General features: G+C 44.5%; 1 protein-coding gene across 2 annotated transcripts in view; it reads right to left on the reverse strand.

Moving 5' to 3' along the window:
* Positions 1-335: 335 nt before the first annotated feature.
* The window catches only part of C16H10orf143 (chromosome 16 C10orf143 homolog), a 49,683-nt gene continuing 23,427 nt past the window's right edge, over positions 336-26,591 (reverse strand). Inside the window, exons 2-5 of one of the 2 annotated variants that reach the window (XM_032608933.1) lie at positions 14,129-14,302; positions 13,968-14,030; positions 1,788-2,074; positions 336-1,369 (exon numbers count right to left, since the gene is read on the reverse strand). In XM_032608933.1, coding sequence (XP_032464824.1) covers positions 1,150-1,369; positions 1,788-2,074; positions 13,968-14,030; positions 14,129-14,302 — 744 coding nt within the window. In that variant the 3' untranslated portion in view covers positions 336-1,149. The remainder of the gene's footprint in view (positions 1,370-1,787; positions 2,075-13,967; positions 14,031-14,128; positions 14,303-26,591) is intronic. The other variant, XM_032608934.1, reaches the window with a different exon arrangement.

Genomic DNA, 26,591 nt, shown 5'->3' on the forward strand with positions numbered 1-26,591 from the left:
GACTGCACGTCCACCCAACTCTACCCAAGGGCGTCCGTCCTGCGCCAGGCAGGGTGCTGCACAGGGGCTCTTCCCCCCCAGGAAAGCTTTCAGTCCATGTAAACGGCTGGGGCGACCGCTGTGCTGCTTCAATTACCAAAACACCTAGCTGTGAATATGTGGTCACCTCCTCCCCGCATGAATTTGGGGGAAAAGGAAGAGCTTATACACAAAACAAAATGTTGTCATCTAAGAATTTTCACGTTTTCCATAAAAATTAAGATGTGTATCTCATTTGGAAAAGACAGAAGCAAATTAAAGCTCTTTATAGATGTATTTTTAAGGCCACAAATCTCAATACTTCCTCTCGGCCCTGACTGGCGTTTCCTCATCGAGTCACAGCTCTGCGAGCTTGCTCGGGGTTAAGATGCTGCGGACAGAAAAGTCAGCTTTCTGTCCTGAACCTGGCAGTGCGTCCAGTGACTGTGGGTAATCCATATCACAGACGGTCGCACTAAGCTCCTTTCTGCCCCGTGTCTTCTTCTGCCCCGTCTTTCCAGTATGAGGTACCTCCGTGACGGGTCGGGCTCTTCAGGACGCGGATGCTGCAGCCCGTCACCGGCAGAGGACGCGGCCACACAGCTAACACAGGGCAACACGGCGAGCACGGGGCTGCGTCCGCCCGGGCAAAGGACCCAAGAGCAAGCCTACGACCCAGTGGTTTCACCGGGACCCGTCTCTAGGTGACAAGGGCATCTCAGGGTGCCTGCAGACCCAGGGGAACAATGCCAGTCTCCACACTCAGGCCATACACTGAAAACGCAAGAGAAGGTGAGAAATTCCCATTTTAACATAAAGGTGGTCCTGTGCCTGGTACGTTTAGTTGGGGAATCACAGAACAGACTGGATACTAACACTTACTGAAATTCAGTTTAAGATTATAGAGCATTTTCAATATAAAAATAAGACTTTTAATTAAAAAAGAGTACATAAGCAGCTCTGGATACATCCACAAAACAATAGAAAAGTATAAAGTGGGGCTACATCTGGATATGGCTCCGTAAGCTACAGGGCTCTCAAACCTCACGGGAAGTTTGATACTGAATTTTGTAAACTTTTAAATAAAGCAATTGATCTTCTTCTCAAGCAAGATGCATTTGAAAGGAGGCTTCATGAGGAGTAACATTTGGAGGCTCTTCTGGCTCTGGAGCGGAGGAGGACGGTGGGATTTCCTGACGGGAGGGTACCAGGCGCTATTTGAACAGGTGGGCACACACATCCACCCAGGAGAGGTTTACATTCGCTGGCACATGAGGGTTCGAAACCACAACTGGAATCTTCCTTTTTCAGCTTGCATCTTCTACCAACTCTCCATATGGTTAAAATGTCCCTACAATGATAAAACAGCATGTCGTGGGAATTAATTTACCTTGGCTTTACATTCACCAACACAAAGCACTGCATTTAAAACGGCCGAGCTAACACTTATTTCTGCGGTAAGTACATATTTATAGAATATATATAAAATACTCTAAGATATTTAAAGCACTTTCTACAGTGCCTGGTACATAGAATGTTCTCAATAAATGTTACTTCTCTTCTCTCCCACAGTTCTATGAGAGGGAAAAAAAAAAGAATCATTTATAAATTCATAAATAGTTTTTTAAAATGATGTCTAAATATGGAATATGATTCAGCACAAAAGCACTGCAGCAGGGGCCAGGGTCTGGAAGTAACCCAGCGTCGGGAGGATCCGCAACCGGTCCCCCGCCCTCCCCGCCCCTGGAGCAGACCTCCTGTCTCCTCACCTTCGCCCGCAGAAGTCACTAGGAGCACCGGACGGCTGGGGGCAGACCCGTGGCCAGACACTGTGCCACCATGAAATGAGAGGTCTTGTCCAGCATCCAAAAACCTTTATCACACTTGCCACTGTCCCGGCAAAGAGCAGTGTGGCTCCGTGGCCCCTGGGCAGAGGCTGGCAGGCACCCCTGCACTCCAAGGCTGCGCCGTTGCGGCAGAAGGCTTGCTGCGCTGGCTGAGGCCAGGAAGGGAGTGGTGGGCCAGAGCAGTCCGGTCCACGATGGCATCCTGTTTCCTGGAAGGCGGGTGCTGCCCTGAGCCACGGGGACCCAACAAGAGAGACTGAGGACTTGCGGTCGGCAAGGGAAGCAGCACCCAAGCTCGTGAACACCCGTTTCACACGGATGGCTCACTGGGGTGATTGGAACGGGATGCTGTGGCTGATGAACCTGACGAGGGGTGGGGAAGGCTTCACACACGTGGACCATGGAGGCACAGCAGAACCTTACAAGATGGGAGATGGCACCCCAGGCAGTGAGAACGGCAGGTCAGAGTGTTCCAGAACCAGAGCAGCTGCCTGTGTGACCGAAGCCAGGGTTCATGGTGCACAGAGACAGGGATGGGAGATCTGCCTGGAAGGTCAGGGGAGGTCAGGCTGGGCCAGGCTGCAAAAGGTCCTGAAGACCACGATGAATACAGAGGCTGGATTTGTTCAATGGACAGTCTCAGAAGCACATGTATAACAGGCATCCCTTGACAAAAGGATGTTCTAGAAATACTAGGCTGAGCAAAATCAAACCTGTCTCTTCACTTGATTCTCGGGACCAACAGTCTAATGTACATCACACTTCCAAAGGTGGGGAAAGGATGCAGCATTTCCCGAACTTCCCTGGCCGGAAACTCTTGTCAGGAGCCCCTGAGCAGCAGGGCCCCCGGTGGGGAGGCGGGGAAGAGGCCAGACAGAGCGTGGAGGCTCTGTGGAGGGGCTGCGGGAGAGGTAGAGGAGGGGACAGGTCAGCAGGCAAGGCTGCAGAGAAGACGGGCCTCTCGGGAGAGACACTGGGACTCGGGGGAGGGGCAGGGAGAAGACGAGCAACGCTTTTTAATTAATTTCATCATCATCGTCATCAACACCACCACGTGGGTCAAAAACTTTTTTTTTGTTGAAAAGGTCTTCAGGGAGGGAGGGAGACGCAAGAGGGAAGACATATGGGAACATATGTATATGTATAACTGATTCACTTTGTTATAAAGCAGAAACTAACACACCATTGTAAAGCAATTATACCCCAATAAAGATGTTTAAAAAAAAAAAAAAAAAAGAAAAGGTCTTCAGTGAGATGTCTCATTCCTGCCCCCATCCCCACCCTCCTGCTTGGATGGGGTGTATATGAAGCCACGCTGAAGGCAGAACAAATAGGACTTAGGACAATCGGACGCGCGAGACAGAGCAACAAGAGGACTGAGATCTAGAATCTCCCACACAAAGGAACCACTCATTTAAACCTTCCACCCAATCTCTGTTCCCTGATCCGACTTCAAGTTCCCACATCACCATGTTCTTCTCCCCACAGTCCAGTTTGTCAGTGTCCCTCTCAAAGCCCCCCTCAAAGCTCAGATCCCCAGGGGCACCCACAGAGGACCTGTCCTGTCCCTGATACAGATGTGAGGCCTGACGTCCTCAGACTCCGAAACACCTGGTGGCAGGGACCAGCCACTGGAGGCATGTCTGATGGGGGATGTCTGGGCACTGAGCCCCTGATTTGGGTTCATGCTTTAGAGGGACCCCTCTGGCCGTACCTCTCCATGGATGTTCCCACCCAAAGGCCCTGTCCCCTTCTAGGGCCTATCCCCTGACTAGGCCAGGCTCTCCCGCAGGTGCGTTCTCCTGAGATCACAGCACATCACTAGTGTGATTGCTGCAAGCCCGAAAGATGCCCACGGGCCGGGTGCTTGCTGGAGAGGGGTGTGGAGATGTGGGAGCAGGAACGTGGATGGGGTGGACGTGTCCACGTGCACGTGCTCAAGGCCCCTTGTCATGCAGGACAGGGCCTGAGCGGAGGAGGGGGGTGGGCCAGGGGCCAGCTTTCCCTCGTTCCACCATGTCCTGGCGTGGCACTCTGAGAAATTCAAGAATTCTATATTTGAACCTGGCCGTCCACCTTGTTAGGAAGTATCATTTGTCTGCATAAGTCTGAAGTAGTGTTGGGAGAGCAGGGCACAAACCAAGGAAAAGAAGACTTGATTCCTGCGGTCACGTTTTACCTCTGTTCCAGATTGTCCCGTAGCTCCTGTGCGCTGGAACGTGTCCTAGCCTAATCTGCTAGGGCCCTTCTAGGAGGCGGGCATGGCCGATGCGAACAAAGCTTAGTACTTACCGGTACCCAACGACAGCGTCTAGTGAGCAGTTCAAACAACAATGAGCACACAATGTTTATAATCAGTCTCCTACTGAATATCTTTAAGGGGATCAAGTTTGGGAAGCAATCCATTTAGACCAAGGAAAGGATAAGTGGGTAGCACTGAAGTCAGGGGAGGTAGCGTGAGATGACACCCCATAACCTTCTCCACTCCTCTGAGGCTGAGTCAGGTGCTCACGCTGGGAAGGAAGACACAGGCCTGAACCCAGGCCCAGGCTTCTGCAGGGCGCAGCTCCACCAGCCACAGCAGTACGACAGGCAGCGCTCTCACCCCAGATGTACAAGGATCAAGAGCTTTGCAGAGGAGCTGTTGTTGAGCTTGCGAGACAAACAGGCAACTTTAAAAATAGGGTATGGGGGCCCGCGCGCCACAACTCCCGAGCCTGCGCTCTAGAGACCACGAGCCACAACTCCTGAGCGTGCGCCCCAGAGCCCACGAGCCACAACTCCTAAGCCTATGCTCTAGAGCCCGCGAGCCACAACTACTGAGCCCGTGCCCTAGAGACCACGAGCCACAACTCCTGAGCCTGCACCCCAGAGCCCACAAGCCACAACTCCTGAGCCTGTGCTCTAGAGACTGCGAGCCACAACTCCTGAGCCCGCGCCCCAGAGCCCACGCACCACAACTCCTGCGCCCACGCCCTAGAGCCAGCACGCCACAACTACTGAGCCCACGCTCTAGAGACCACAAGCCACAACTACTGAGCCTGGGCTCTAGAGCCCGCGAGTCACAACTACTGAGCCCACAAGCCACAACTACTGAGCCCACGTGCCACAACTACTGAGCCCGCATGCCACAACTACTGAAGCCCACGCACCTGGAGCCTGTACTCCGCAACGAGAAGCCACCACAATGAGAAGCCCACACACCTCAACAAAGAGTAGCCCCCACCCACCACAACTAGAGAAACCCTGCGCACAGCAACAAAGACCAAACGCAGCCAAAAATAAAGAAATAGGGTGTAAAGGATGAATGTATATATTCTAGGAAAAGTCTTGAGTTTAAGACCAAAAAAATTGTAGGCACAGCTTTCCTGGACTTCAAAAGCAGGCATTAAGGACAGACTCTCCAAAATACATATAGGCTGTTCTCTTACATAAGTTTGCTTTATCTCAAATTCATTGACATGGGCTCAGGAAGGGACATCCTGGCACCTTGGAGGGGATACTGACGTCTTAAGAGGCTGCCCTGGAAGGAGCCTCAGGAGCTTAAAGAGCCCACTTACCCAGTGCTGCTGCTGCTTTTAAAAAAGATTTTTGTTGCTGCTTTCTTTTTACCTTTTGACCCCCTTCACCAATTTCTCCCCCGCCCCCCGCACTTCTGGCAACCACCAATCTGTTCTCTGTATCTATGAGCTTGTTTTTTTTTTTTTTTAAGATTCCACACATAAGAGAGATCATACAATATTTGTCTTTTTCTGTTTGACTTACTTCACTTAGCATAATGCCCCAAAGTCCACCCAGGTTGTTGTAAATGGCAGGATTTCCTTCTTTTTATGGGTGAATAATATTCCATTGTATGTACAGCACAATTTCTTTAACCACTCATCCATCCTATTTTTGCATGTTTTTCTTATATTCAACAATCTTGTTGAATATTAGTTCTAGAAGTTGATCGGTAGATTTTCTTGGATTTTCTATGTAGATAATAATATCATCAGGAAATAACAATTTAGCTTTCTTCCTTCCCAATTCTTGTTGCCATTGTTTCTTTTTCCTTGTTTAATTGTCTGAGTTAGAAACCCTGGTAAGCAGAAGTGGTGACAGCAAACAAACTTGTGTTTTTCTCTTCATCAGCAGAAACGCCCACTAAGTGTGAGGACCCTTAAACCTTACCAGGATAAACCCTTCTATTTCTGGTTTTATCATGAGTGTGATTTGGAGTAACTGAACACTGTTTCTGTCTCTATTAAGATGATCATTTTTTTATTTTTCCTCCTCCTTTGACCAAACAATGTAGTCATTTTTCTAATGCAAGTCATCCGTGTGTTCTTCAGGTAGGATTTCTTTAAACCTATAAAGCCATCTGGGATGGTAGCTTTTGAAAACATTCCCAAATTATTCCATTGTGATTGGTCTACGTTCTCTCTTCCAGAGTCAGTTTTGGCAAGTGAATTACTATGGGGGGAAGTGAATTCCCACTGCACTGGTCATTCTAGCTCTGAGCCTAGCACAGCCACGTGTTCACACAGGACAGTCCCCTTAGCATTTCAGAGCGTTATTCCAAGGTCTTTGGTGTCTGTTACTAATGGGGGGTCTGTTGTCACTCAAATCACTGTTTCCTCATGGATACCAGTCCTTTCTCTCTAGCAGCTCTCCAGAATTCTGTCTTTAATGTTCTTCAGTTTCACCATGATGGAAGTGCACATACGTCACATCCAAGACTCACCAGGACTTCTCAGAAACACAAAGAAGTATAGACAGCAATATACAACCCCCATGATCCACCACATAGCTTAAGAGATAAAATATTACAGATATAACTGAAATACGCACTGTATCTGAGCCCTCACTCCCTCGGTAGGAATAACCTTCTCATGCTGAACTCAGTCTACCATTCTCAGGAATGTTTTTATTCTTTTAGTTAATATGTATCGACGTTTTACTTGCTGAAAATTATATCTAAATGGTGTCATTTTCTTCTGTAATTTCCTTTTCTGAGTTCATCCATTCTCACTGCAGTGTGTATTTCACTGAATAAATATAGCCAATTCATTTATCCATTCTCCTATTGATGGACGTCTATGTGGTTTCTGGCTTTCTGCTAAGCAAACAATGCTACAATTATTTTGTACGCATTTCCCTGGGCACCTCTGAATATGTACCTAGTACTGAACTTCCAGGCCACAGGGACACCCACCATCACCTTTACTAGACATCTGCTCTCCAAGTCACTGTGCCAGGTTATACTGGCTCCAATAAAGTGGACAGACCCTTCAGGTCCACATCCTCACCCACACTTACATCAGCAGACATTTTTATTTTTGCCACTTTGGTGCGTTAATTGCATGCCCTTAATTATTAGAGAGGTTGAATCTCCACTTAATATTTATTGGCTGACTGGGTTTCCTCTTCTCTGAACTGCCAATTCATATACTTCACCCATTTATCTGCTATTCTCTGTTTTGTGTGTTGCAAATGTGTTCCCTGCTTTATGGTATCTTCTTAAACAGTGAAGGAGGAATTTTGATATGCAACGTCTTATGTGCGTAGTCAAATATGTTAGTCCTTTCCCTTTGGGTTTATTAGTTTTTATAAATCTTCCCAACGTCATAAATATATTCTCCTATACTTTCTACTGAAAGTTTTACTACTTTGTAGTAAAGTTCTACTTTGTTTTTTGGGTTTTTTTCCCCACAGTTAGGTTCTTTACCTTTCCCCCACTTCCCAGAATTGATTTTTGTGTGGGGTAGAGATCTAATTTTATTTTTCCTCATATGTGGATAGTCAATTGTCCTAGCACAATTTATAGAGTAACTGGTCATTCCCAGCTGACTTGTAACACATTGTCTGTAATATATCCAGCTGCCATATATGCATTGGAGCTACATTGTTTGGTTAACTGAAGCTCTCAGTTTTATTCACTTGTCTATCTGTCTACCCCTAGGCCAATAACACTGTCTTAATTACTACAGCTTTGTAATATATCTTGACACCTGATTGGTGATCTCCCTCACCTTGTTCTTCTTCAAAACTACTTGGCTACAAATGACTTTCTTCAATTTTGGGAAATTCTCAGCCATTATTCTTTTCAAATCAGATCTTTTCATTATCTTTTTCTCTCCCATATTCTAAATTCCTTCCTTCTGGACTTCCTAATGAACCTTCTCATTCTTTCCTCTGACTGCTAATCACACTTTTTATCTCTTTATCTCTCTTGCTGTATTTTGGATGATTTCCCCAGATAACTTTCCTAGTTCACTAATTGTGTCTTCAACTGTGTCTAACCTGAGAATTTTTTTTCACTTCAATGACTGTATCATTCATTTTTAGAAGTTCGTTCTTTTTTTTTTAACCTCCCAATTCCTTTTTCATACCATCCTTTTCTGCATCATGGCTCTATTTCTTTTTAAGTCATTTTTAAAATTCTTAAAATATTTACCTTTATAGTGAACTTCAGGTTCTTCTATTAATTCAGACTCTTATAGGTTTGTATTCTCCTGTTTGTTAAGAGTTCCTGACTCCACTCCCCTACTCCACCCCCCAGCCCCACCACGGTAGATTTGTTTACATAGCTTATATCACTCTATTGTGACCTCACGCACAGTGCCAGCTGTTTCACCTCTGAATCCTGTACTCTCTGGATGGTGGAAGCATCCCTCCAGGCGGTTTCTGACTTTGCCACTAACCGAGGCTTTAAGGACTTTAATAGTCCGTGTCTATTTTTATGTTCATGCTTTAACTTTTGATTTTTGTAGCACTGAGACAGAATGAACTTGGAGCCCACACCCATGTACGGCCGGTACTTTAACTTCTAATCCTCTTTTATGGTATAGGCAGATCTTCAAGGCAGAGAACTTTAGGGAAGGGTCCAAATTCTAGCTCCCACACCTCCACTGGCCAAAGTCTCATCTATCTCTGGGCCCATTCTAGGACCAAACCCAACAAAGGCCAAGACCTAACAACAGCCACAAAGGAATATGTTTGTATCCACTGCTCTGCTTCTCTCTTCACTTATTATATAATTAACTATGTATCTAAGGTTTTTATCTGTAGCAGGAAGGGATACATTTGCATTAGCTTAGTCTAACTTGCTTGTAGGAAATCTAAATTGCATTTTTCTTAAAACACTATCTTTTCTGTAAAAATCCATTTCACCGTCTCCTCATAGTATAACATTTTATTCCTAGAGAAAGGTGGTTTAGTTTTGTTCTTCTAGTCACCTGAAGGCTATCTGTTCCTTCAGAGCCTGGAAGTGATCTCAACAACACAGTTAAAAATTTTTAAACTCTTTTTCTGGCATCCATATTCAGAGAAAGCATTTACTATCAGAAGTTATATCCAACGATTCTGGCAGCAGGTCTATTCAAACTCGTCCGTTTTGGGATTCACGTCTGGCTACGCTGACACAGCCAAACTCCTCTCTTGGCCGGCTCGTTCTTCCACCGTTTGAATAATTCAGCCCTACGTCTCAGCCAGGAAGCTCTCACTGTGTCTGGGAACGACATCCACGAAGACCCACCACCTCACACTGTGCTCCTGAGGGGTTAGAGCAGGTCGTCACTGTGCACAGTCCGGGAGTGCTGCTGCCACACGGGCTATGAGCACAGGACCAGCCAGGAGAGCGGGAAGAGGAGAGGGCTGCGGTGTCGGTCCTGGGGCCGCCACCTCCCCATCAGCCATGGCGCACGGTGGGCCAGTCACTTAACCCCTGTGGACCTCATTTTCCGTATCTGTAAGGTGACAGGGTTAGACCGGTGACCTCTGGGGTCCCTGACAGACCTCAGGGAAAATGCACAGAGCGCAAATTTGATTCCTACAGAATGATCAATGAAATTCCCGTTGATCCCTCTATGACTGTGTTTCCTTCTCTCAGGACGTAAGAGTAAAGGACTCACGAGGAGTAACTGTTGCTGAAACAGGATACAAAGAGCAGCACAGTGTTACCTTCTCATCCTTGGCCCTTGCTCCTGCCTGACACCCAGGCCCAGGAGAAAGAGAGAATCCTGTTTACACCAGCTTCCGGGGCCATTCCGTTTCAGTGCAGTATTTACAGATGCTACAGATGTAGGAAGCAGTGGCTAATAAGACAGATAGGTAAATAAAATAAGGCAAATATTTTAAAGGTCACCCATTTGGAGATAAGAAGTAGTACAAGGAAAAAAATGTATCCATTCAGAATCAGAATAATCATCCCTGGGCTCCTCCTGCCATCCCTACAGGGAAAACGGAGCCCAGACAACAGCTGGGACGCGCCGCCCGCACCCCCCGCCCCCCCAGCCCCCAATGTCTACTCTCACGTCCCGCCTCTCTTCTTCCCCTCCCCCAACACCACTGTCCGGCAAAGGATTTCCACGTCAAAAAGTGAGTAACATCGAAGCTTATTAAGGCTGCTCCCTTAGTATTTGCCCTCAACACTAACGAACAGGCTGTTATCCAAAATCAATCTGTCGGGGATTGGGAGCGGGGGGTGGTCCACAATACCCAAAACATCATGTTTTGCATGTTGGCTTTTACGTGGCAATTCACTACCAGCTTGGGTTAAAAACCCAATAACCCGAGATAAATGGAAGCAAAGGAATACCAGTGATGTGCAATACAAAAGGCCTATCTTTTTCAACTTAACGCCCAGGTTCTCCACTCTGTAGGCACTCCTAAATGTTGAGCCTGCTGGGCAACCAAGACCCACAGGCCTACATTTAAAACTGCAAGGCTTTTGTTTTCAGGAGGATTTGTCCACTCCTTAGATGATTAGCCCAGGTGGGGTCCAGTCAGAAAAGGGAAATCAATCTAGGTATTTCATACACAGGGATTCAACTTCACAAGTGATGGAGGAGAGGGGAAGGGAGGCAAATGTTCCCCCAGTAGAAGCCCCACCCTCCTGCAGGCTGGGAGGACAAAAGCAGGAGATGGTGTGACTGCAGAGCCCCGAGCTGGCTCCACCCAGCAGGAGCTGGGACCGGAGGGAGGGGCTGAGAGGCTGCCTTGGGCGGGGCAGGGGGAGGGAGCCAGGCCCTGGGAGATGCAGGGGAGACGAGCGTGGTGAATGGAGCTGAGAGAAAACAGACAAGTGACCGTCACGCGGACCCAATAAAGTCTGAAGGTGGCCCCTTCCCTGAGGAGCTGTAGAGCATCAGTGGCCAGGTACCATTCAGAAAACGGGGTGCTGTCCCCCCAGCAAACATCTTAACTCTGTTCTTCCTGTAGTTTCCTGCCTGATAATGCCCACCCGCTTTCACGCATCTTCGTTTCGTTATCATGGAGACCTCTCACAGCCTCACTAGGTTTCATTTAATGGGCAGAATCTCCAAGAAGAGCGTGATTTCCATGGCACACTTGGCTGCCATGGACCCCTGTGCCAGGCGGGCTGAGCTGACCGAGGAAGGAAGATGACTGCAAGGCGCAGCCCGGCCTTGGGACCACTCGTAGAAGGAAAGGAGCCTGCTAGAGACGGCGACCATCACCCTGCTCCTGGCCTTGCAGCCTGGACGGTGCACAGCAGTGAGGGCAGCCCGCCCCGGGGTCGGGGGTGGACACCCCAAGTGACATAACACCATGTTCCACCACCACAATCGGGGATGGCTTCACCCCAGTTGTCCGTAACATGAGCAGGGTGACTCAGGGTGAAGAGGAGTTGTTTCTAAATAATAACTTGTACTAGGAGTTGAACCTGAACAGTGATCACCCTAAGAAACTGTCAGCAACGACTGAAACAGTCATCCCCGCGACAGTGAGCTGGAACAGACCAAACAGGAGACTCGTGTGCCCGCCGGGAAAATGAGCTTGAGAAGGTCTACAGAAAAAGTCCTTGCATAGTGAGCAACGACTCATGGTTAACAATAAGGAAAAGCTTCGTGGGAGAAAGACAACAGGAACTCAGGCAGCGGGCTTAGACAGCCACGTGAGAATTCAGAGCAGAAGCCATCGATCAGCTGATACCCTGCTGAGGTCAGAAATACCCAGAGGACTGGGATGCAAAGGAGGTTTTCAGGGATAAGCAGCAAACAAGCTGAGAAACACAGGTCTACGTTTCCCGTCAGGGATTCCACACAAACTCCCCAACGTAACCTCTGCTTCTCTTTGAGCCAAGGTTGCCATCCCAGGTCAGCTATGGGAACTGTGGGCCAGGACAGGGCGGGCTTGTGTGTGAAGTGGGGGGCACACTTGTGAATGGAGCTGTGTGTTTAATAAAGTCTTCTGAAATTTGGAATTGCTGCCCATCAGTGATTTACCGTTAAGCACTTCTCCCTGGGATCTTGCACTTCTAAAAATACTATTTGCTTTTTATTTAACACTGAGCCTTTTGATGTTCTAGAATACAAAAATAGTGTCTTATTATTTTAAAAGCTTAAGAGAGAAACTAGCCATATTATTAGAAAAAGAAGATATATGCAGCTATAGTCTGTTCAAATATCAAGAGGTGTGACTTTTCAAATTCACATTTCAATCTTTATTTACATAAGACTTTTAGAAGTAGTGGGTGTAAATATTAAATCACCCAAGCTTGGGTGAAATTTTATTGAGAATAACTACAAATAAAGGGAAACTGATTTTTTAAAGTCACTTTCTGAAATTTAGATGAAAAGAATATCGAGCATTAACAAAAAAATGATATATTTACATATCAATATAGGTTTTCTGTGCGCAGATTCATCTCCTAGGAAACATACAGAGGCAAGCTTGGGGAATTACAAAGGAAGGAAAACCCTAATCAAATAGGTACTGTTGTTCAAACAGAACATTAGCTTAAATGATCCAATCAGCTGCTTGGGCCAAATTTTTTTTTTCTTTAAGCCCTTCGTGCCAGAAGACGACCTCTCAGAGCATGAAGAACCCACATTACGTTCCAACTGTTTGCCCAGCAGATGGGGGATTTGAAAAATACATTCCATGGAAATGGGATAAGAACGAGGAAGGTCCTGGTTAGTCACCAGCATTCATGCGATCTACCCATAACGGGGTCGCACTGTTTACTCGAAATCCAGGGCATGTTTGGCAGTTACAGTGAATCAACAATCCAGTTGCTGGATCTCTGATTTCACCATTTTTCAGGATTACACCACAAAACGCAATACAACCTGCGGAAAGTTCCCGGAAGACAGAGGACAAAAAGTAGAGAAGCACATTGGGGCGGGTCTGCCACCAGCCTCTGTCTTCATATTTGCCTGATGACGTCACAGAGTCCGAGGTTCGCGTGGGCGATAACTGACACAGTTCTAGGCCTCAGTTTAAAACAGTCATTGCCTCTCACTATAAAACACGTTGCCTGCGATGCAGCACGTGAAGACTATAGTTTACTGACTCAGTCTTTTGCTTATCAAAAACAGCAATGTGTTTCTCTAAAGATCCTTAGGGGGCAATCCTGAAAATACTCACAAATACTCACACAGACACACACACACACACACAGACACTCCTGCTTTCTATGTGGAAATTAAACACAATTCTATCTTACTGCAATATGAAGACTGCAAATTCAAAATTAAAAAAAAACAAAAACCAAGAATTACAGCGGTTTCAAACCTGCTAACTTGTTTTTAGAACAAGTTCAGAATCAGTAACAAGGGTATCACGACACTAACGCACACTTCACGATTTTCTGCCCCGCACAGGAGACTGAGAATCGGACTCTGGTCACGTTAAGACCTCCCTTTACTTTGAATTAATGGTGTGAATACTGTGTTTCTCCTTCTGAAATCTGTGGTTTGTGTGAAGTTTATGCAAACATGAAAGAAAAGCTTAAAGAGGGAAAAGAGAAAAAACAACATTGGTTCCTATTTGGATAAGTAAATGAGGTTAGGACTTTTCTCTAAGATGTACTCAAATAACCTCTATTTTAACCATATCCAGAGACCTGTTCCCTTCCCTGAACCCTGTGTTTTAGAAAGAATTTAAAATGTATATTCAATTTCTATTTCCAGTCTGAAGCTGGAAACAAATTAGTTTGCGGCCGGGTAGAATGCTAAGAAAAGCTTATCTGCACCTTTTTATTCACATCCCTCATTCCTTAGAAACGTAACTGCTGTTTTTATGAACTTTGTTTTATGGATCTAATATTTAAGGCCAAGTCTATCTTTTATGTCACAGCAAGAAGGTTAATGTACTTACAGACTCCCCCGCAATGCATCTTGGGCAAGGCTGGGCCCAGCTCTTTCCACCGTCCTGAGGAACCTATTTAACAAATCACAGTGGTAGGTGAATCAGAACGGTGGTTATTTACACTTTTCATTAGACATTTAAAGGCTGGTTTGGTGGGAGCAGAAACCTACCCCCATGCTTGGTCGCCCCTGGCCACCGTCTGGCCTCGGTGCAGGGAGGTGGCCTCTGGGCTGGGCATCTGGTGACCCGGGCTCCTTGCTGCCCCAGGATGCGGGCACGCGCACCTTCACCTGGGGGCAGCCCCACTCCTGCGCCGCTGCTTCTAATCTCCTGCATGCCCGTTTCTGCAACAAACAAAATCTCACTTGAGATGGCCTCGTAAAGCACACAACACTCTAATTGAATTTGCTTTCTGAGAACCTCAGCTGCAAAGACAGACCCCTATGGAGCTGGGAAAGTTTATAGGACATTTGAGGAGATGACTTTAAACTTTATCTTTCGGGAATAAACACCATCAATTACACTTAACCTCATTATTTCTAGCACTGTCTGATATTTACTTAGCTTTACGGATTTAAAATAGTCATTTTAAACAATTTTGGCTGAAACTCTTGTAATAAACTATTGTGACTGGTTTATTGATATTGAAAATGTACAAAACCTATAAATTTTGTTCAAGAAACTGGTTATATGCTTCAATACATTTTGCCTGGTATCAAGGCAAATACTTTCTTAATACAATATGAATAATTCACATGTGGATAATTCTTTGTCTTACTGACACTGAAGAGTAAACTAATTTTATTTATTTCAAAAGTTGCATACACAGCCCATAACTGATAACCTTTGGGAAAGTCAGCATTTGGCTTTTGCTTCTCCATGAACTAAAGATGAATTACAAAAGCAACCCTCCAATGCTAAAGGAAAACGGTTGACTCTCTAAGTGCGAAGACTGTGTACTTTGCGGGGTAACGATGTTTTCAGTGACACAGAGCTGAGGGTCAGGAGGTCCACCCCTTGCCAGCGCCAGCATTCCATCCTGGGTCCCTGGGTCAGAGGGCAGCCCCGCTGGTGGACAGCTCCCACCTGAGTCAGAAAGCACCCTAGCACACGGGCGGCCTGCACAGCCTCCTCAGTCACTGGCAAACCATCGTCATGACTGGTGCCAAATCTGTTCATTATCTGTCCTATTATTTATTTATGGTTTTCTAAATTGACTTTTTTTTACTTAATGGATTTATCTAATATATTGATAGAAACCTCCTATCATGGGTTTAGAGTGCCAGGGTTACTCTTCCCTAACAAGCCTTAAAACAGATACCTGAGGATGAAAATGGAAAACGTTGACATCTGAGCCCCTTAAACCATTGAGAATAATGTCCTGGGGTAAAAAAAGTGTGGAATCCATGCGGCTGAGACAAGGGCAGAGGCAGTCACCCCTCTCCCTACAGTTCTTCCTGAACACCAGGAAATACAGAAAGGTCACAGTCACTTCTGCACTGAACCACACCCTGGGCACAACCTGAAATCAGAGAACACTGACATCTGAGAATACAGCCAGTGAGAAAGAAAAGCCACCAAACCCCAGTGCGGGGTCCCCTCTACTCCAGCCCACACCCCCAGCGTGGCTCCATGCTGAGCAAGGGCAGAAGCTGTGAGCTGGACGGAGCGGGGACGCCAGTGAGGGTGTGAGTGATCTGCCCCCGGAAAGCCCACCTAGACACGGCAGCTCGGGGGGAGCCTGAGCCCTGGAGCACAGACTCGGGGCAGGGCCTCCAAAGTCCACACCGTGGAAACAGACTCCTCCAAACTCACAGGTCCTGAGAGAGAAACGGGCAAATGAGTTGGGGGAGTGCCCCTTGGGTGCTGGGTGGTGAGAAGGAGAAAGAGGGGAAGTTAGGGTCCTGCAAGCCACGAGGACCATAATACCAGGAGCCTCACACCCTCCCCTGTCCATCACCAAAACAGACAGACAGACAGACACCTGCTATACCTGGACTCAGCCAAATTAACAGAAGAACTGCCATTACACCAGCAATCTTTACAAAACACGCATTAACATAAAAATCCCTCCTGAAAAACAACCAGGAATCAAAAGAAGATTGTAATTCAAACAGTCTAAAAACATACTTAAACGCTCAAACATTTGAAGATATGAAAAACCACCTTGAATTAGAAATGTAAAAACAGAAAGGGACAAAAGCAGGGAGAAACCAAGAGAGACTTGAATGAGTTCAGGAAAGTAATGGAAGGAAAAAGCACAATTATCTCAGAAATGAGGAATAAATTATAAAATGCAATAAGGAGAATAAATTCAAGTGAAAATAAAGGGTACTAAAGAAGGACAGGAGCACAACCAAGAGAAGGAAAAGAACATAAAGGGAAAAAAAAAGGGTAGGAAAGGAAGCAGTGGAAATGGAAGACAAAGAAGGAATAGTGTTCATAAATCAGAGTTCCGAAAAGAGGAAAACAAAATAATGGAGCAAAGCTAATGTTTAAAACTGTAACCTAAGAAAACTTCCCCAAAACAAAAAAAATGACTGAATCTTAAAATGAAAAGGCTCACAGGGCACCTGTGAAAATTAACCCAGAATGATCAACGCTGAGATATATCCTAATAAAACTAGGAGATTTCAAAGATAAAGATAAAATCCTCAAGGCCCCTGGGCATGCAGATCAATGAAAGTGCAAAGGAACTGGACTGGCATCAGGTTTTTCAAAACCAACATACAAGTAAGATGACAATGGAGAAACATTCTTTTCAATCTCAAGGAGAGAAAATATGAAATAAGAATTTTAAATCCAGCAAGCTGTCCTTCAAATATCAAGATTACAGAAAAAGAGTTTCAACATACAAGAATTTAGAGAATACTACACCCATCAGCCCTTCCTGAGGATTCTACCTGAAGGTAAGCTTTATCTCACCAAGCGATGACTGGGAAAATTCCAGCATAAGGATTTTTTGTAAGCATTTGAAAGTATTTAGATGTACATCTAAGACTAAATTTAAAATAAAGGTGGGATTAGGTCGAAAGACTAATGTGCAAATATTAAATACTCTGACAAAGCAGAAATAATTCAACTAAAATATGAGAGACGAAGGGGGAGGGAAAGAGGAAAAATTCTGACTGTGGGGGCTTCCCTGGTGGCTCAGTGGTTGGGAGTCCGCCTGCCGATGCAGGGGACACGGGTTTGTGCCCCGGTCTGGGAAGATCCCACATGCCGCGGAGCAGCTGGGCCCGTGAGCCATGGCCGCTGAGCCTGCGCGTCCGGAGCCTGTGCTCCGCAACGAGAGAGGCCACAACAGTGAGAGGCCCACATAGCACAAGAAAAAAAAAGAAAAAAAAAACACTACGAGAAATTCTGACTGTGTATAGGCCAATACTGTATAAGTGACAGGAGCATATTAAACAGTACTGGGAAAAAACTGATAAATCAGACAGTAAAGAGTTAAATGATAAAACCGATTACTAAGGACATTAAAATAGGTTTAAATACAAAACTAATCACTAGAAAATACAAATCCTCCTAAATCCAAAATAAAAAATCTCAATAAAAAAGCAAAGAATACAGATTGCATAAAGAAATAGCAAATATAAGAAAATATACATAATTATGGAATATTATGATAGAGTTGCACACAAATAAATCAGTCACGTCAAATGTTAATGAGCTTAACTCACCTATTTTTAAAGAAAGGTTTTAAATTTGGTTCACAAAACAAGACCCAATTATATGCTGTATACAAGAGGCACACCTAAAATAAAATGATTTTGAAAGGCTAAAAATAAAAAGAATGGACAAACATATACCGGCAAATGAAAACAGAAAGAAGGAATAGACCAAGTAGATTTCAAGCCACAAAGCATTAAATACAACAGAGGACATATTTAATGCTAAAAGCCATAGTTCACAGTGAAGACTTAATGCTCATGAACATCTATGCACCAAACAATATAACCACCACCTTTACGAAGCAAAGACAATACAGAGATACAAGGAGACAAAATCATGCTAGTCATAGGAGACTTAATACACCATCCTCAGTACAAGGCAGAGCAAGGGTTCCAAAAAGTAAGAAGAAGACAGAAGATCTAAATGGCGTTCTCAATCAAGGTAGATCTTACGGCTATGTACTGAACTTCACACCCTGATAACACAGAATCACATTCTTCTCAAGAACCTACAAGGAAAACACTACCTATCAGAATCTATGCAATGGATTTAAAGCAGTTATCAGAGAAAACTTCATTATACTAACATGTTACCAATAAAAATGAAAGAATAAAATTAATAATAAAATCTCAGCTCATAAAAACTAGGAAAAGAACAACACAGTAACCCAAAAGAAAACACAAGGAAGGAAATAATGGAGGGAAAAGCTGATTAATGAAGTAGAGGTTTTTTTTCCATCGAAAAATAGTAGATGTAAATCCTGGGGAGTTGGAGGTGGGGAGAGAGGAATTAACAAAACAGACAATCCACTGGCTAACTTAACCAAGAAAAAAAGGGGAAAAAGCACAAATACAGAAAATAAGAAATGACGCAGGGAAATAAAATGAAACACAAGAAAATTTAAAACTCGTAAGAGACGATTTTGTAGATTTCTATACAAATGAATTTGAAAATGTAGACAAAATGGATAACTTCCTAAGAAAATTCAGATGACAAAACCTGACCCCATCAGAGATAGGAAACTTAAACAGATGACTGCCATAGAGAAAAAACCAGAAAGGGTTATGAGCAAGTACCCCACAAGAAGCACCAGGACCAGCCAGTTCCACAGGGGAATTCCACTAAACTTTCAAGGATCAGATCATTCCAGTGCACTACACAGAAATTATTCCAGAGCACCGACAAGGAAGGAAACTTTCCAACTCCTTTTATGAAGCATGTATAACTCTGACAAATCAGATAAACAGAACAAAGAAAGAAAACTGCAGACCAGTATCACTTATGAATTTCAATGCAAAAATATTACACAAAATATGAACAAATAGAATGATATATCACATTGAGCAATCACACGTCATGACCAAGTAGGATATTTTTCTAGAAACGCAAGTTGGGTTCAGTATTAGGAAATCCATTAATATCATTCACTGTATTAATAAAGCTAAGGACAAAACAGTATTATTCCCCATGGATGCTGAAAAATCCTCTGACAAAATTGAAACCCGTTTATAAAAACTAAAGAAAATAGGAATTGACTGTTATATTCTTAACATGAAAAAATATACATAGCTTAATCCTAAAGCCAGTATCTTATTTATTGGAAAAAGACTAGCAGCATTTCCACTAAGATCAGGAACAAAGCAAGAATGCCCAGTCTCCACTTCGGTTCACCATTGTCCTAGAGGTATTATGTTACCCAACAGAGTTACAGAATGGCCATCATCAAAAAGTCTACAAATAACAAATGCTGGAGGGGGTGTAGAGAAAAGGAAACCCTTGAACCCTGTTGGTGGGAATGTAAATTGGTACAGCCACTATGGAAAACATTACGGAGGTACCTTAAAAAAATAAAAAGAGAACTACCATATGACCCAGCAATTCCACTCACGGGTATATATGTAGAAAAAATGAAAACTCAAATTCAAAAAGATACACACACCTCAATGTTCACAGCACCACATTTACGATAGCCAAGACACGGAAAGCAACCTAAGTGCCCGTCAACAGACGACTGACATAAGAAGATGTGGTGTACATGCACAATGGAATATTACTCAGCCATTAAAAATATCGAAACATTGCCATTTGTAGGAGCACGGATGGACCTAGAGAATATTATGCTTAGTAAAGTAAGTCAGACAGAGAAAGACAGATACTGTATGACCTCACTTATATGTGGAATCTAAAAAAATATTACAAATGAATCTATATACAAAACAGAAACAGACCCACCAGATACAGAAAACAAATTACCAAAGGTGTGGGGGAAGTAGGAGTACCGGATTAACAGAGACACACTACTGTGCTTACAATAGATAAGCACCAAGGATTTACTGTATAGTACAAGATATTATACCCAATACCTTGTAACAGCCTACAAAAGAATACAATCTGAAAAAAAAAGTTCACAAGTACACCTGAAACTAACACAATACTGTAAATCAACCATACTTCAATGAGAAAAAGGAGGGGTAGTACTGGTGATAAACAGACCAATGGGACAGAAGTTCAGAAAGAAACCTGAATGTGTATGAAAATCTGGCATCTCGAGCCAGTGGGATAAAGATGGACTCTTTAATACACGGTGCTGGGACAACCGGGCAGCCATTTGGAAAAAGATAAAATACAATCTGTATCTCATACCACATACAAAAGTAAACCTCAAATGGATTAGGGAGCTAAATGTAAAAAAGAAAAGAAACTATAATTCCTAGAAGAAAATGCGAATAGATGCTTCTTGAACCTTGGTGTAGGGAAACACCTTCTAACTATGACTCAAAATCCAGCGCAACAAAACAAAAATGGATAAATTTGACTATTTAAAAATAAAGATGTCTGCAGGGCAAAACAAAACCAAACCCTAAACAAAGTAAAGAGATAACTACAAGTTGGAGGGAAGTATTTGCAGCATACACAAGAGAAGAGCTAATAACCCTCATACATGAAACTCTTATAAAAATTGAGGGACAAAGAACCAGAAACCCAAGAGAAAAATAGGAAAAAAAGACACGAACAGACAAAAGTCATAAAAATGGCCTCCAAACACAGGAAAAGCTCAAACTCACTTACATTTACAGAAGTGAAAATTAAGACAATAACAAGATACCACTGTCATCTGTCAGGCTGGCAAAATTTTTAAAGTGTGATGCAGCCTCTGTTGGTGAGGCTGTAGGAAACGGGCACATTGCTGATGGGAGTGCAAACCCTGCAGGGAAATTTGGCGGTATGTAACAAAGCTCAGCCACGCTTTTTAACCCAGAAACTACACCTCTAGGAATCTACCCTCCAGGCACAGCAACAACCATGTGAAAAGTAAAAACTGCACAGGGTTATTCACGGCAGCACTGGTTAAAGCGCAAGGTATTGGAAACAACCTAGATGGAGAGTGGCTGGACAAACATGGTACTGTCCAGGCAGTGGAGTGCCATGCAGCGGTAAAAAGGAGGAGGGTCCCTGGCTTGCAGTGATTTCCATGATATACCGTGAAGTAAAAAGACAAACTGCAAAAGAATATCTATAATCTGCTATACTGCATGTAAGAAAGAAGGGGATAAAAGACATTACACACCTCTCTGCAAGCTCATCTGTGCAAGAGAAATACTGGGAGGATATATCAGAAGCTGAAGAGAGTGGGTGGGAAGGGGCTGGCCAGAAGGGGGCTGGCACCCGGGATGAGGCGGGAGCCCCGCCCCGCTGAGCTTGTTCTTGGGTAGCTCTGAGTCTTAGAACCATAGTAACATTTCATGTGCCCAAACAATAAGTTTGAAATTTAAATCAAAAAGCATGTCAGGGAGAGGGGACCCAAATGGAACACAAACAATAACAAACGAACAGAACTGTATTACAAAAGAGTAACACAGCCACTGAAGGACAGAACCATCCTGAGTAAGCCCGGAAAATACTATTCTGACTAGAAACTTAAACGGCTAATGACAGAGCCCATTAGAAATTATGGAAATGAAAAGTAGTTATGGAAAAACTCAGTAGATCACTAAACAGTGAGTCACTGATGAAAAATCACTAATCAACTATGAGCCAGAACCAAAAAAATTACCTGGACCGCAGCGCAGAGTCAGAGACACAAAAAACTATGAAAACCAGTAAAGGAGAATGAAGGTAGACTGAGAAGATCCAACACTCATACATCCTCCAGATTTGGAGTGTTAAAATAAATAAATGATAGTGAGGCGATATTTGAACTAAAGACAGAATTTTTCAGAACCAAGGCATGAAATGAATTAGATTTGAAAATCCAACCAAACACCACACAGGATTGACAGAAAAAGAACCCATATCCAGACATATCACAATGTAACTGCAGAACATCAAGGATAAAGAGAAAAGAGAAGAGGCCACCTCTTTAAAAGTACCTCTTTTAAAGTAAAGAGGCTGTATGCAATTACTGACTCTAGTTAGTAAATCTGTTTCTCGCAGGGTTTCCAGTTTTGAAGCTTTATTGGCATACTAGGATTGAATAAATAGATAAATACATTGTCAATAATGAGAGCCAGCTTTCTATTAATGAAGAAAAATTACAAATAAAGAAAGGGAGAAGGCTACAATGAACCCAGGGGTGCTGGATTAGCAATGGAATTATTAGTATGAATGCACAGTTTTTAATACATATCCAGATAGAGATACAGAAATATACACAGATGTGTGTATATATATGTAAATACAAATATATATACATTTACCCACATATATAAAATATGTATTTTATAATGTACACATTATAAATATATATATAATATATACATTTCCTAGCTATGTCTGCTGAGAACAATGGCACCCTACCAGCAAGACTACACCTAAGCCCCTAGATACTGGTTTCTAAATATCATTCTCCCATTAAAGGAATCTGGGCTCCGTGGAAAGTGGCTGATTCAGGGATGGAGCAAGGAAAATATAAGCTGAGCCTTAAACATTTTCTGGCACCCAAAATAAGAAAGAGTTGTGCTTTTTTTTAAAGGACAAGGGCACATCAAAAAAAAAAAATAGCACCAACCTGAAAGAGTTCCTAACGGCCAAAGCTGAAACAGCTCAAGCAATAAAATAAATAACAATAGCAGTGGATTGTAATCCACAGAATAAATACCTGTGAGGCTAACCAAAACAAAAATAATTGAATAATTGGGGGAGAAAGAATAGCTCTTCCCTGCAGATGAATTCTAATTAGTAAGTATAAAATGAATGAGGGAAAGACAAAATCATCATTAAGTATACACCACAGTGAAAAATATTTCAGGCAAGATTTACTAATAGATGCTAAATCAGTAGGCAAAGGTTTAAGGAGAAGTAGGATATGGCACAGTCTCAAAGTATCTCCCCCAAGGTATGTATTAATTATGAAGAGAAAACCAGTAACTTTACAGGGGATGAAACCACCTTCATCCAGAGATAGAATGAAGGTTAATATCACCAGTAATGAGACATCCTGACATCATGGACCCCCGATGGGATGTGCTAAGAAAGTGTAACATCACCTCTGTGATATACGTGCCCGAAAATGCATGGCCTCAACCTCATGACAGAAAATGCTGAACAACCAAAATTGAGTGACGTTCTTCTGCAAAATAACTGACCACTGCTCCTTAAAAGTGCCAAGGTCGGGACTTCCCTGGTGGCACAGTGGTTAAGAATCCGCCTGCCAATGCAGGGGACATGGGTTCAAGCCCTGGTCCGGGAAGACCCCATATGCTGTGGTGCAACTAAGCCCATGCACCACAACTACTGAGGCTGAGCTCTAGAGCCCGCAAGCCACAACCACTGAGCCCGCATGCCACAACTACTGAGTCCGCGTGCCACAACTACTGAAGTCCATGCGCCTAGAGCCCGTGTCCCACAACAAGAGAAGCCACTGCAATGAGAAGCCCGTGCACCCCAAGGAAGAGTAGCCCCACTCGCCGCAACTAGAGAAAGCCCGCACGCAGCAACGAAGACCCAACACAGCCAAAAATAAATAAATTTACTAAAAAAAAAAAAAAGTGCCAAGGTCAGGAAAGACTGAGGAAACCTCATAGACTGGAAAAATCTAAGCAAACACCAGGACTAAGTGCAATGTGGGGTCCTGGATTAGATCCAGGAACAGAAAAAGGATGTTAGTGGGAAAACAGGTGAAACTGGAATAAGGTCTGTAGTTTGGTTAATCATCCTGCACCAATGTGAACTTCATGGTTTGCTAACTGCACTACGATTACGTACGCTGTTTAGGTGAAGGGTGTTCATGAATTCTCTATATTTGGGTTTTTGTTTTTTTTCCCCAACCTTTCTGTAAGTCTAAAACGATCCGGAAATAAAATTCTTAAAATGAAGGTAAGAAAGTCTCTCGTACCCACTGTGGCATGTATGCCACACTTCTAGAAATAGGGATGCAAGCCGAATTGCCTTCCCACAGCCCGCTAGTTCTAATTTTTCCCTCTTGAGCAACATAAAGTAAACAGTGACAGGTGTATAAGATAAAAATCCTTTCCGATGTGTGAAGACAGCTCTCAGGTACTTTTGAGGCTATTCTCTCCAGCCAAACTTTCCTACTGCCTTTCACTATCCTGTATCTGAGGTTTTCCACAGTCTTCCCATCCTAGACACGCTGCCCTGGAGTTCCTAAATCGTCAAGATCCCTCTTAAAACGCACCATGCAAAACACTTGCAATGCCCTGTCGCCAGCCACAGAGGAGAGCCGCGTCCCCACCTCCCCAGCTCGGCCCTGAGCCTGTGGGGAAGAAACCCCTGCCAGCCGAGCGGTCCTGGCGACCAGGGCATTGGGTCCACGCGAGGCCAGTGCCCGCAGCTCCGCGTCTCCTCCACAGGAAGCACCGTCCCGTTGCTGGTGCCCACTGACTGTCCTTGTTCTTTAAATTCAACTGCAGGCTCTGCTACGTCCCCTTGTTAAGTGTAATTTGATTTCCATGTTGTTTTCTAGTGTGTCAAAGTACTGCCAAATACTGCCGTAATCATGCGGATTGCCTTCGCGATTGGAAATGACGCCGCCTTCTGGGTCCCACCTGAGTCGACCAAAGTGTTGAAGAAGGGAAGACCAAGGACCTAGATCTCCGGTTACTCAGGATCTGCTCAGTCTTTACACTTTAAAAAGAGGCATGACGTGTAAAAGGGGTTTACTGTCAAGCTCCAATAATCTGGGCAGGGCTTCCCTGGCGGTCCGGTTGTTAAGATGCCGCGCTTGCACTGCAGGGGCGCGGGTTCCATCCCTGGTCAGGGAACCAGGACACCGCGTGCTGCGCGGGACGGCGGAAGAAACATCGGGGCAAAGGGACAAAGTGGAGATACTAAACGCGCCCGTGCCATGTTACACACAGGCTGCGACTTTCCCGTCAGTAGCGTCACAGGCTGGTATAACTGCGGTATTACTGTCTCCCTCGCTCCTTCCCAACACCACTTGCCAAGAAGGAAAGCAAAGGGCGTGGGTGGGCGACTGCGGCCACAAGCCATACTTTCTGGATGGAGTCTACACACGCTGGAGCTACACTCTAAACTCTTCCTCTCTGGCGTCTAATAACACCTGGCACAGTAAGGTCAGCAGACCTGGGACCACAGCCGGCGACAAGCTGACACTCCTCGCGGTGCTCAGGTGGCCGGGGCTGGGTCCCCAAATCCCGGGGCAGCGGAAAGGGGGAGCCACACTGACACTGGGGTGCTCGGCGAGGGCTGTGCTCCTCTAGGTAATGTGGGGATCACCTGCTTGGTGGCCCTCAGCCAGCTGAGTGGATTAAATTATTCATGTTTTCTGCCATTTACTGTGGATTGTTGAAAGCTGGCCGCATACGATACTGATCCGTATCATTTACTTGGGATTGGCCTGGACCAGAGGAAGACGAAGGATGCAGAGGCATTTAACTCCAGGATGCTTGTGCTGCATGGCCTGCTCTCTTCCACTCCCTACTAGAGAGGCTCTGTCAGCCTTCATAAAAGCAGATGAAGACTCTGCTTTTACGACCCAAATAAAAGACTCTTGCTCTGTATAAACAAAATTAAAATCCTGAGTATACACAAAGACCCCATTACTTAATAACTGAAGATCTACCGAACAGCAACCTCGCCAGAGAGGAGTTGAAACAGGAACATGGTTGAGTAGGAGAAGACACTTGATAAGATGCATAAATTAAAACATAAAAGATGCATCATGTTCCCACAATGATGGGACACACAGCTGGCATGTCTGGGAAAGACAAGCTCCCCTCCATTGAGAAGGCAGGTCATGCCTTTGCTGCCGGGACTCTTTCCTTTACTGGAAGTGATGGGGCCCCGGCGAGCTTGGTGAGTGGGGTGAACGGGAGGTGGGGTAAAGGTTTCACGAGCTGGCAGAAACGGAGTGCACAGCCCTGGCTTGTAGAAACCAGACGGGGGCTGTTCTCCTGATGCGCCCGGGCACACACGGGTGAGCCAGCAACAGGGAGCACACAGAGCACCGTCCAGCCCGGCTCTGTCGAGGGCCAGCTCTGCCCTGGACTGAACCCAGACGTGCGGCCACCGCTGGAAACCCATTTCTCGACTCTGTGCTAGAGAATGATGTGGAAGATAAAGACGCCAACTTCCTGAACCCTGACAGAAACACAGCGTGTATCCTCTTCAGTCAGCACAGCAAGAAATGGCACGCTCTTAAAAACCTTAAGTTAAGCATATATAACACATATGCTAATGTATGTCAAGCATATTTAAGTTAGAACGCCAGTGTAAATCGTTAGAAGTTGGTAATGCAATTTAAGGTAATTCTCTACACACACACACACAATAATCTCAGCTTTCATTTCAAAGGTATTTTAAGGATTTTTATTGACTAATGGAGATTATTCGAAACATTATTTGTATTATAAATGTGTGATGCTGGTTAACTGAGTTCTAGTTATCAGAAAATTTGCTGAGTGGGTTTTTATAGGTTACTTTTAACTCTATCGTAGTAAAGCAAGTTTACTTTTTCTGGAATAGCTGATGCAGACGCCC

This window comes from Phocoena sinus, chromosome 16 (genome assembly GCF_008692025.1).
Source record: "Phocoena sinus isolate mPhoSin1 chromosome 16, mPhoSin1.pri, whole genome shotgun sequence".
In the NCBI taxonomy this organism is placed as follows: domain Eukaryota; kingdom Metazoa; phylum Chordata; class Mammalia; order Artiodactyla; family Phocoenidae; genus Phocoena; species Phocoena sinus.